Raw genomic sequence first — 12659 nt, 5'->3', positions numbered from 1 at the left:
TTTTTTTTTTTTTTTTTTTTTGCCTTTTCAATTTGCCTTTGCTGGCTCATATATGAAGGCTTTGGTACTAGCCTTCATTTGTTTATCATTTAATAATGACCCTTTATCATTTCCTATAACAGAATGCCATTGTCTTTGTGTGTAGTTTGTGGCATGTCAGCCACCTCTTAAGCATAAGCCCTCAATGTTTTTTAAGTAAGTTAGTGTGAATTCTGTGCCGGGTTTTCTGGGAAGTAAACAAAAAGAAATCCTATGTATTAGTCTGTTTTCACACTGCTGATAAAGACATATACCCGAGACTGGGCAATTCACAAAAGAAAGAGATTTAATTGGACTTATAGTCCCACATGGTTGAGGAAGCCTCACAATCATGGTGGAAGGCAAGGAGAGGAGCAAGTCACCTCTTATGTGGATGACAGCAGGCAAAGAGAGAGTTTGTGCAGGGAAACTCCTGTTCTTAAAATTGTGAGACCTTGTAAGAATTATTTATTATCATGAGAACAGCACAGAAAAGACCCACCCCATGATTCAGTTTTCTTGCACTGGGTCCCTCCAACAACATGTTGGAATTATGGGAGCTACAAGATGAGATTTGGGTGGGGACACAGAGCCAAACCATATCATCCTACATGTTTATTACCTTGGAATAGTTTACAGCATGGTTGTTATAAGACTATTGTAAGTTTAATAACCTCTGCAGAGAGTTAAATAACAGGAGACCGGTATGTGAGAGGTGTCAGACAGCAGCATTAAAGATAAACTAAGCTGAAAGGTCAGGAAGATTAGCTAATGTGGTTAAAAAAAACTATTACCCCTTCACTTCTCTTTGATTCATATCTAGTATCTTTGATGTGTACATTTACAGACATCTCATTTTATTGAATGTCAATTTCAAATTAGACAAGTGTACAGAATGTTTTGAACAAAAGTGCTTTTCTAGTCTACTCCTTTTAGACTTTTAAATACATTCTGCTTCCATATTTTTCTTCCAGTTATTCTGACATGTTTGAGGTCCTTTTTTGTTGGAGTCTTAATATTTATTGTGTTGTATCCTTTTGTGTTGCTTGTCTATGTCTTTAGCTTCTTTTTCATAACTTTTTAATGGTGTCATTCATGAAATTTCACTTGTCTAGCCTTTATCTACAGCATATCTCTTTACTGAAAGAGATGCTGTCAGTGGAACTTAATATTGATGCTTCTAGATTTTGTACTTTGTCACTGCCCTGATCCTTGCTGTTTATTATCCTCACCACCACTGACCGTGGCTGTGGCATTAATCACCCATTCTTAGTAGGTTCTTAGCTCCAGCCTCCGTGACAGAGTGAGACTCTGTCTCAAAAAAAAAAAACAAAACACCAAACTAGTTTTATTTCATAATGATTTATAATCAAGGTGTGACTTTTTTTTTTTTTTTTGCTGAACTAGCAGCTTGGTAATCAAAGTGAAGGCATTTACCATTTGTTTGTCCTTTCTATATTGCCTCTTTAGCCAGTATGTTTGTACATGCTAGAGTATACCTATTAATGTATATGTCTGTCAGTGAACTGCTGAAATATCTAGATTAACTAATGTGGATAACTGGTAACTGTTGTTGCCAGATGAACTCCTAGACATGAATGTCCTATTTTGCCTTGTTTACTGACTGGGTCAACTTTTCCATTCCATTGCATCTCAGCCACTTTGTGGGTCATTCCAAAATTTTGATTACCAATATATTAACTTTTGTTTGAAGGGCAAGCTTAGTTATTACATGAAGATATACATGAGATTGAGTTGAAATCTGAAGCATAATTTAGAATATTAGAAAATTTAACATACACAAGTAGGAAACAAAGACCAAAAGAATAGACTGAAGTAAGATTTTGGCCTTAGAGAATGTTAGCATAATTGGGTATTGCCAAATTTTATAAAAATATGAAAAGGAGAGAGAGAGCAAAGTTGAAATATTTAGCTGACCTTCAATAAATGTTGGTTGGAGAAATGAATAAAACTAGGCATTATAAACTGTCCACATAAGAAAATTTTCTTGTTCTTTGGCCGTGGATCAAAATAGGATTTCAGACCAAATTAGTAAAAGAAGTCTGTGTCATTCATCACTGAGTATTAAGTTCTCTCCTGATCTTTTTCCCTGCAGTCAGAGAACGTTTGATATGCTAGTAGAAATGAATTGGTCTGCAGGCAAGAATCAGATGTTTGTGGTAATGATCAGATTGCTCCTTTTTTTGAGTGTACCTATTTTGTGGGAAGATAAAAGAGGGAGCATAACAAAAGGGTATGACAAGATCTTATCCCACCTAAGATGCCACGTCTGTCAGTTAGGGATCTGTTGCTGAGCTATTTTTACAATACAACATTTTCTGACACTAAATGTGTCGGTTTTTTTCCTCACACCAACCAATTCTCCAGCTCCCTGGACACCAACTCGGTATCATACAATTCAATTCCAATAGTCTATCTGGAGTTTGTGTCAGCTCCCACATGTCAGAGGGCCCAGCCACACAACAGATACCAATTGCAAGTCTTGACCCTTCCAACTTCTGACTTCCCATCTGTAAATTGGGTTCCTCTGACCCTCTCCTCAGGTTTGATAACTGGCTAGAATGCTTCACAAAACTCAGGCTGTTAAACTGGTAATTACAATTGCCAGTTTATTATAAAGGATACAGTTTAGGAATAGCCAGGTGGAAGGAGATGCACAAGGCAAGGTATGGGGATGAGGTGCTTGGAGCTTCTGTGCCTTCTTTAGGCACGCCACCCTGAGCACCTTTGTGCGCTCACCAACCCATAAACCGACAAATGTAGGGTTTTTATGGAGACTCTGTTATGTAGGCATAATTGATTAAATTATTAGCCATTGGTGAGGTGATTAGCTTAATCTCCAGCGCCTCCAGCTCTGGAGGTGAGGAGGAGGAGGCAGGCCTAAAGTTCTAGCCTTCTAATCACATAGTTCCTCTGGCAACCAGCCCTCATTCTGAAGCTGTCTTGGGGCCTACCAAGAGTCCCTTCATTAGCACAAACTAGATTTTGGTTATTATGAATAACCCCTGTCACTCAGGAAATTTTTTGGGTTTTAGGAGCTCTGTGCCAAGAGCTGGGGACGAAGATCAAATATGTGTTTCTTTTTAAGACCCTGGACAAAATGCTGAAAATAATTTCTTATATTACAGTATCGCAATTTTTGGAAATTTTGCATATTGGCAGCTATTCCTTATAACTTCGGATCATTTCCAGTGGCCAAGATGGATTTCAACAACTATTTAAGTGCCTGCTATGTACTTGAACAATTTTCTAGATAGTAGTAAGAGACAAGGTTGTTGCCCTCCTATAGTGCTTAAAATAGGAAACTAGACAGGAGAAGACAAAGAACTAAATGAGAATAACCTAATGAGGTAACTATCTGATATGGGAGGTGGAAGACACTATTGGATCCTGATTGAGATGGATAATGGACCTGGAAGGCACCTTGTTAGAAGTGAAGTTTAAGCTGAAACCTGAAGGATAAGTGGAATTTAGCCAGGTGAAAAGAAGGGTAAGAGTCAGAGGAGGGAATAGTATGTGTACCTCTGGAGGCAGGAGAGAGTGGGATGGCACTAAATTAGTAAATGACAGGAAATTGATTTGGTGGAGGGCAACATGGAAAGGGGGTATAGATGATTAGAAGTTTTACCTTGATTTTCAGGTACAGTGAAATGTCCATTAGTCTTTTTTCTGTTTGCCATCAACTCTCTTTATTCTGAGTCTCAGAAAGGCAGATCAGAGGAGGAAATACCATGTCCATAGTTTTGCCTTTTCCAAAATGTCATATAGTTGGAATCATAAAATATGGAGCCTTTTGAGGTTGGCTTCTTTCACTAAGATTTATCTGTGTCTTTTCATGACTTGATAGTTCATTTCTTTTTAGAGAATAATATTTCATTGTCTGGTTATACCAGTTTGTTTATCCATTGACCTACTGAAGGACGTCTTGCTTGTTTCCAAGTTTTGGCAGTTATGAATAAAGCTGCTATAAACTTGTGCAGGTTTTTGTGTGGACTTTTTGGTCTCCTTTGAGTAATACCAAGAAGCGTAATTGCTCGATGGTAAGAGTATTTTTTATTTTTGTGAGAAACTTCCAAAATGTCTTCCAAAGTAGCTGTCCCATTTTGCATTTCTACCAGCAACAAGTGGGAGTCCTCTTGCTCCATATCCTGGCCAGCATTTGATGTTGTCAGTGTTCTGGATTTTGGCCATGCTAACAGGTATAGAGTGCTATCTCATTGTTTTAATTTGATTTTCCTGGCAACATATGATGTGGGCCATCATTTCATATGCTTGTTTGCCTAGACTTTATTTTTCAAAGCAGCTTAGGTTCACAGCAAAATTGAAGGGAAAAGTACAGTTTCCATATACCCCATCCCCCATCCCCAACACTGCCTCCCCACCATCAGTATCCCATACCAGACTAGTACATTTTTACAATCAGTGAACCTACATTGACACATTATTCTCAAGCAAAGTCCATAATTTACATTACGATTTACCCTCGGTAGTATACGTTCTCTTGGCTTAACAAACATGATGTCATGTATCCGCAGTTACAGTATCACACAGAGTAGTTTAACTGTCCTAAAAATTCTGTGTTCTACCCATGTAGCCTTTCCTTCTCCAGCTGTTTTTAATAATTATAAATTTAGTAGAGTAACGATGTTTGTAGCCTGAGAAGACAACTACAGTTTATGTCACATTTATTGGTCATAAATATAGGGGGAAAATCTTCCTCTATGAGTGTGACTTTCGGGGATCTACAGGTAACTGCTTGGATTGACAGTGCTGGGATTAAGGGTTCGGGAAGAGAGTTGGTAAATATGCTGCAGGGAATATCAGAAATTAAGAGACATTATGGAAGAGTAACACTAAATTATTTGCTTATGTTATTATAGCTTTCCTAATTCTGTTAAGATTGTCTCTAATTCCTTCCAATGAGAAAAGAACTTTTTTCTTCCCAAGTTTCCTTTCTTTTTCAATAAAAAGTAGAGTTAAGACATAACGAAGTAGTGAGAATGCTCCTCCAATTGATAATTTGTGGCTTTTTTTTTTTTTTTTAAACTTCCATTTTTGGTTCAGGGGTACAAGTATCGGTTTGTTACGTAGGTAAACTCATGTCACAGGGGTTTGTTGTACAGATTATTTTATCACCTAGGTACTAAGCTTAATCCCCAATAGTTAGCTGGGCACGGTGGCTCACGCCTGCAATCCCAGCACTTTGGGAGGCTGAGGCGAGCGGATCACCTGAGATCAGGAGTTCGAGACCAGCCTGACCAACATGGAGAAATTCTGTCTCTATTAAAAATACAAAACTAGCCGAGTGTGGTGGTGTATGCCTGTAATTCCAGCTACTCGGGAGGCTGAGGCAGGAGAATCACTTGAACCCAGGAAGCGGAGGTTGCAGTGAGCCGAGATTACGTCATTGCACTCCAGCCTAGGTGACAGAGCAAGACTCAGTCTCAAAAAAAGAAAAATACCCAATAATTATTTTTCTGATCCTTTTCCTCCTTCCCACCCTCAAGTAGGCTCCAGTATCTTTGGTTCTTTGTTGTCCATATGTTCTTATCATTTAGCTCCTACTTATACGTGAGAATACACACTTTTCTGTTCCTGTGTTAGTTTGCTAAGGATAATGGCCTCCTGCTCCATCCATGTTCCCACAAAGAACGTGATCTTGTTCTTTTTTAAGGCTGAGTAGTATTCCATGGTGTATGTGTACCACATTTTCTTTATCCAGACTACCGTTGATAGGCATATAGGTTGATTTCATATCTTTGCTATTGTGAATAGTGTTGCGATGAGCATACTCACGCATGTGTCTTTATGATAGAATGATATTCCTTTAGGGATATACACAGTAGTGGGCCTGCTAGGTCAAATGGTAGTTCTGTTTTTAGCTCTTTGAGGAATCATGTGGCCTTTTTAAAACTTGTTTCAAACCATGTTGAGAACATAAAACCGTGGTCCTACCTTTGTCATTAGTTTTCCATTGGCTACAAATTATAGGTAGTTTTCTAATTTAAACACGTTTTATCCCTAGAACTTGTAGATTTCTAGAATTTCAGTTAAAATTTTCAAATTCATCTTCAGTCTCTTTCAAACACTGTATTTAGTGCTTTAGAAAAAGTCATGTAGAGGGCAGGGGCTGATAGGTACTATGAACCAGTTAGTAGAATTTCTCTGATGGACATTTCTATCCAGTGAGCTTATAATTATCTGAATAGCAGTAGACAGCGTGGGATTTCTTTTTCTGGGAATTCTAGACACACGATAAATACTTGGTTAAGCACTATTTGGTTGCTTGATTTGGGTGGGCTTTTGAATTGTTCAGAAATTCCTGAAATTGAGGTTCTTAATCCAGGCTTTAGGAGATCCCTGAACCCCCTGAAATTGGAACCAAAATTTTATACTTGTTTGTAATTATATGTTTTTCTAAGAACATAGTGTACATAGTTTTCATCAGAGTTTTAAAGGGTCCCTGACCCAAAAAAGATTAAGAACCTTTAACTTAATTTTGTAGTGAACTCCAAGTAGAAGTTTCTAGGTTGGATGTTATATAATTTATTACTTCGATTATTGGCGAGCATATAGAACTTAAACTCTAATCATCTAGCACAACAGCAGTAACCTAATTATTTCCCAGATTTTCTTGACAAAGCAGTAATGCAGATATAACCAGAGAGATGTTGCTGGTTAGAGATTGGTTCCATATGGAGGATGATTTCAACTTTGAGGCAAAATTATGTTGTTAATGATAGTCAGATTTTTTCCAGCTCCCCAGTGATTATATGCTGTTATTTCTTCAGACCCTTGGTAAAATAAATATGGTGTTTGTTGCATCAAAATCTTGTCAAAATTTATCACTTGTTGAGCCTTTTTAATGAAACCGTGCAATCTTTTCATGGTGGTACTTCTGTTATTTGACATACAATTCTTTATGTAAGCTAACACCCAAGAATTATATGCTACAGCTTTTAATTGTGTTTTTGTTTTCAGAACTCTTCATCTTGGCTTATACCTATACTACCTGATATGCTCCGACACATTTTTCAGTTTTGTGTTTTGGAAAGCAGCCAGGAAATTTTGGACCTTATTCACAAGGTACACAGCAAATGTATTTGTATTCCATTTCCTAGTAACATTTGTAGATTTTTAAAAGTTTTCATAATCGCTCTTCTGTTGGTTATTCATATCTCTTGGAGATTTGAAAAGCCTGGCAGTCTGCAAGATGAGACAGGGAACCAGGCTTTTTACAGCATGTAATAGTTTTGATTGGCCACGCGTCTTCCTCTTATTATGTAACCTGCTAAGCAGGTGTTTTATGCACTTTCTGATAGTCTCAGTACAGAAAATGAAATGAGGGAAAGCTTGCTTTTCTCCAGCACTCTTCTTGCTGTTTATCAGTATGCTTATAGATCCTGACGAGTACCTTTTGGGATCTTGTGGTAGTATAGAGTCTAATTATTGCTGAAACTTGTACTTTTTTCCCTACTTAGAAAAAGTGATCATATGTGTTAGAATCACGAGAGGGGTAGCCATTTGATATATTTAATAGCATTTATGGGGGGAAATGGCACTTTTGTACCTTTAAAATCTGTTAAATTACTCTTGAATTGTTAGCCCCCTTTTTTTAAAATTCGGTTCCAGTGTAAGATTTTTTTTTTTTTTAAATTCAGAATTGTTGGCCTCTAAAGTGACTCATTGTTAACAGCCCTGGATTAACAGTGGTGATCTTTCCATGGCTAGTCCTCGTCCATTAAATGTTAGACATCAAGAAACCTACCTTATCCTTATTAAGAAAGATCATGAATCAAGACTTACACTGTTTTAAATTTATACTAGGATAGTAGAAAATATTAAGAGCTATTTTTAAGTTCATTGAATAGAAGACTGCATTAATATTGAGTCTTATGGTATATGCAAAGGATTTATTTCAGTGACTTATTGAGATGTTGACAATTTTATATTACTTTTATGGGCATATTTTGTTTAAAAAAGAATTGTGATCTCTTTTTTTAAAAAAAAAATTTCCTTTTGGTTATTTTAGTATACAAACCTATTAGAAAACAGTTTTATATTTCAAAATAAGCCTCTATATTGAATTTCTAAATTAATCTCTGTGCTATTTCCTACTTTTTTTAAAAAACTCTATTCCTAAAGATAAGTGTTAATCATTTATTAGAAAAAATTCACTTTTATGTCCCCCTTTTACTCTGCAGGTTTGGATGGAACTGTTAAGTAAGGCTTCAGTTCAGTATGTGGTAGCAGCTGCTTGTCCATGGATGGGTGCTTGGCTTTGCTTAATGATGCAGCCTTCTCATTTACCTATTGATTTAAATATGTTGCTAGAAGTAAAAGCTAGAGCCAAGGTAAGTGTAGAGGGATATAATGTATTTGTGTGTTCAGCATCTAATTATTAATACAGTAACCATATTCAAAAATCTGTATTGCCTTATTGTGTGTGATTTAATTAATTTAAAATAAGGAGAGACTGTTATTTTATTAGGACCCTGCCAAAATGAATAGTAATGTTTATCCATTAAAATTTTGTGAAAAGAACTGTATTTTACTGGGATTATTTTTGAAAGATCATATTTGTTTTGCCTATTCAGTTTTAATGATTAATCTTTAATTATTATTATATTTTGGCTCCCTCTGTAGGAAAAAACAGGTGGTAAGATGCGTCAAGGCCAAAGCCAGAGTAAAGAAGTACTTCAGGAGTATATTGCAGGTGCCGACACCATCATGGAAGACCCGGCCACCAGGGATTTTGTGGTTATGCGGGCCAGAATGATGGCAGCCAAGTGAGTGTACATTGTCAGGTAGTTACAAATTTACAAGTCTGGCCTTCTAAGGTTATTTAACCAACAGAAGATTCCTCTGATGTCTCTATCAATCCTTCCTTCCTTTACCACACTAATTATAGCCTAAGGAAAAATTAGAGTAAGTAAATTTTTGAAATTATTTTGAAGCTTTAAAATAGGATTTATATCTTCTTATGAAGACAAGGTAGTAGTTATATCTTCTGTGGGAAAAGTTCTGGCTTCAAAAAGCCATATTTTACTTCAAGTAATTATAGGAAATTGAAGTAATTTCCCAAAGTATGGGGAAACTTTACTTCAAGTAATTTCTATAGTAACTTCCTTTTTCTCCGTCTTAGGTTGTTAGGAGCACTTTGTTGCTGTATTTGTGATCCAGGTGTAAATGTAGTAACTCAAGAAATTAAACCAGCTGAATCCCTGGGCCAGTTACTTCTCTTCCATTTGAACTCCAAATCTGCTTTACAGAGGATTAGTGTAGCTTTGGTAATCTGTGAATGGGCTGCTTTACAAAAGGTAAGATTTTGCCCCAGAAGTAATAAAGACAGATTAAGTAAACCAACTTCCATTAGCTGTTAGGATTAGTATTATTTACATTATAATTTACAATAGAAAAGGGAAAATTTTCGATGTATAAAAATCCAAGTTATAGAAAAGTACCCAATTACATTGCACATTATTTCTCTGCCCTTAATTTTAACTCTGGACTTTGTCTTAGAACCCCTGCTCATACCTCAGACTACTAGTTATGCTCATACTTAATATTTCTCTTGACTGTATAGTCTTTTAAGAAATGTCCTTAATAAAAATCCTGTATATGTGAAAGTAGTCCAGAAACTATTGGTCATCCATTCCTCTATCTCAGGTATCGCTGAAAACTACAAAAGATGAGGCTTTGAGTATTAGAGATCCATTTGTGTGGATAGTAGCAAAGGCAGAATTTTTGGTCACAGAAAGTATAACATCTCTGTATTTAAAACAAAATCTTCATGTTTCCAGATAAACCATTCCCTTCCACCTCTTTAACCTTTAACTTCTAGGGAGATGTATGATTTTTGTATAAGACATGCTTCTGTAAATCGAAGAAACTTTCTGCTGGCTTTATATATTCCATTGACTGGAATTCTGGAAATTTAACTGTCTGCACTTGCTGTGAGAGTTACTTGTTACTGCCTCTTAGCAGTTTGTCAAAGCTGTATCTAAAAGTAACTGAGCCATCGCACCTGACACCTGCTTTGCCTCTGGAAAGAAGCAAAGGTCATCTGTTTTTAGGCAGGAGTTGGTGTGCAGGAGAGGCAGTGATGCTGTGTTTTTTATGCCTCTCAGACTCAGCAACAAGTGTTGACAGTTCCGTTTCTGGACACTCATAGAGCTTCATGGACTTACTCTGTGAAGCCCAGGCTGATCACCCAGATCCCACAGAACCCCTCATGGCTCACCACTGAGGCCATTTCCCCTCAGTTTGGGGCAGGCAACAACCAGAGAAAGTGGGAAGGGTTAGTTAAATTTGGGGGCAGGTAAGTAGCTTTTAAATTTTATATCCACTTTTACAGTATGGCATGTGAAGCTTAGGGCTCAACTGTTATCTAATAATGAGTTTTTAAATAGCATTTTTAAGTAGTGCATGCTAGATGTTTTTCTTCTGATTTGTTTTTTACGGTAATATACTTTAAAATCTGATATACATACATGTAAATTTTGGATAAATTCGGAGTTAAAGAAGAGTTATTAAGTAGAAAATGAAATTGTAATATTTCCATATGCATGTTCTGTAATCATTCATGTTAAAAGTTTAGAATAATTCAGGTGTAATACCTTTTTTTCTGTGCAACTAACTGTGTGGTTTGGAAAAGTAACAGAAAAGTAACAGTAAAAGTTCAATATAAATAAGAATTTAGCACTTGGTAGTCTGTAGATGAAGATTTCTGTATGTATAAAGTTAATGTTTATATACTTGCCTTATTTGTTGTCTATTGTATTTTAGGAATGTAAAGCTGTTACTTTAGCTGTGCAGCCACGTTTACTTGATATCCTTTCAGAACATTTATATTATGATGAAATTGCCGTTCCATTCACACGAATGCAGAATGAATGTAAACAGCTTATATCATCATTAGCTGATGTACATATTGAAGTTGGTAATAGAGTAAACAACAATGTTTTAACAATAGATCAAGCTAGTGACCTGGTGAGTAAAGAAACAACTTTCTTAATTATCAATAGAACATGAAGTTTACGTTAAAAATTTGTCATGACATGTTTAACATAAAAAGACATTATTTTGTTGAGTCTGTGTGTAGCTTGGTAGCCTGTCATCTCTACCCTTTAGAAAGATTATTTCATTGTATAGACTTTCTTGAAATAAAAGAGTAAGGAAGGATTTTTTTAAACAAAAGTTCTGATAAATCAATGCACCTTTATTAGAAAAAGCTATTACATTTTGTCATTTCAGTTTTGCTTAAGACTGCAGAGTATAGGAAAAAAACTGCTTCTGCAAGTTCATGGGTACTTCTTCCTGCTCTCAGCCTATAATGAAAATATTCAAACATATAGAAAAAGTGATGAAATTACATAATATAACACTCATACTCAACAGCTAGATTTTACAGTTAACATTTTACCAAATTTCTTTTATCAGATGTGTATTCACTTGTCTACCCCTCTATCCAGCCATGAATCCATCCAGGGCAGTTTTTTTTGTTTTGTTTTGTTTTTTTTAAATGCATTTTTAAGTTTCAGATATCAGTATACTTGAGCAGCTTAAATAATTAACTAAAATTCAATATTTATGATTTTTTGCTGTTTTGAGGCAAAATTTATGTACTAAAGCACACAAATCTTAGGTGGATCATTTGATGAATTTTAACAAATGCATATGCCTATGAAACCTAAATCCCTATCAAGATACAGAGCATTACAATCACCACTTCCCAATAATCTCTGCCTCTCCCTGCCACCAAGTAACCATTATTCTAATTCCCCCTGACCCGAAGACACATTACTTTTGCCTCTTCTAGAATGTAATGTAAATGGAATCTTATACTGTGCTCTTTGGTGTAAGGATTTTTCTTTGCATGATGTTTCTGAAACTCATCTGTGTTATATATATCAATAACTTACTTTTTTATTGCTTGAGTTTTATTTCATTGTATTATTATACCACAACTAGTTTAAGCCATTTTCCCTTTGATGGACACTTAGGCTGTTAAAACTTTTTGACTGTTATGAACAAAGCCACTATAAACCTTCTTCTACAAGTCTTTGTGGACATCTCTGTTTTCATTTTTCTTGGGTAAATATATATGAGTGGAATTGCTAAATCATAAGGTAGGTGTAGGTTTAGTTTTAGAAAAACTACAGACTGTACCCAAAGTGATTGATATCATTTTGCCCTCCGACCATGAGTATGTGAATTCTGGTTACTCCACATCATCATCAATGTTTGATGTGGTCAGTCCTTTTATCCATTTTAGTGATTGTGTGATGGTGTCATTGTGGTTTTAATTTGCATTTCCTTGATGACTAATATGTTGAATACTTTTTTATTAGTCATTTGTATGTTCTCTTTTCTGAAATATCTTTTCAAAATCTTGTCTACTTTTAATTAGGTTGTTTGTTTGTTACTGAGTTGTGGAAGTTCTTTATGTATCCTGGATTCCAATCCTTTGTCAGATAGATGCTTTCTGAATATTTTCTGGCAGTGAGTGGCTTGCCTTTTGATTCTCTTGATGCTGTCTTTGGATGAGCAGATATTTTAATTTTGATGAATTCTAATTTATCTGTTGTTTTCTTTTCTTTTCTTTTCTTTTTTTTTTT

The 12659-nt window shown here is 35.8% G+C and overlaps 1 protein-coding gene across 3 annotated transcripts in view; it reads left to right on the top strand.

Moving 5' to 3' along the window:
* The window catches only part of BTAF1 (B-TFIID TATA-box binding protein associated factor 1), a 99666-nt gene that overhangs the window by 46286 nt on the left and 40721 nt on the right, over positions 1 to 12659 (top strand). For all 3 annotated transcript variants that reach the window (XM_017498206.2, XM_037727739.1, XM_017498207.2), the window contains exons 15-19: positions 7021 to 7125; positions 8244 to 8393; positions 8686 to 8828; positions 9185 to 9359; positions 10828 to 11031. In XM_017498206.2, the coding sequence (XP_017353695.1) occupies positions 7021 to 7125; positions 8244 to 8393; positions 8686 to 8828; positions 9185 to 9359; positions 10828 to 11031 (777 nt within the window). The remainder of the gene's footprint in view (positions 1 to 7020; positions 7126 to 8243; positions 8394 to 8685; positions 8829 to 9184; positions 9360 to 10827; positions 11032 to 12659) is intronic.

The sequence above is a fragment of the Cebus imitator genome, unplaced genomic scaffold (genome assembly GCF_001604975.1).
Source record: "Cebus imitator isolate Cc_AM_T3 unplaced genomic scaffold, Cebus_imitator-1.0 Scaffold238, whole genome shotgun sequence".
Taxonomy (NCBI): Eukaryota; Metazoa; Chordata; class Mammalia; order Primates; family Cebidae; genus Cebus; species Cebus imitator.
Note: the sequence above shows the minus strand (reverse complement) of the source record. Positions and strands in the feature narration are given on the sequence as shown.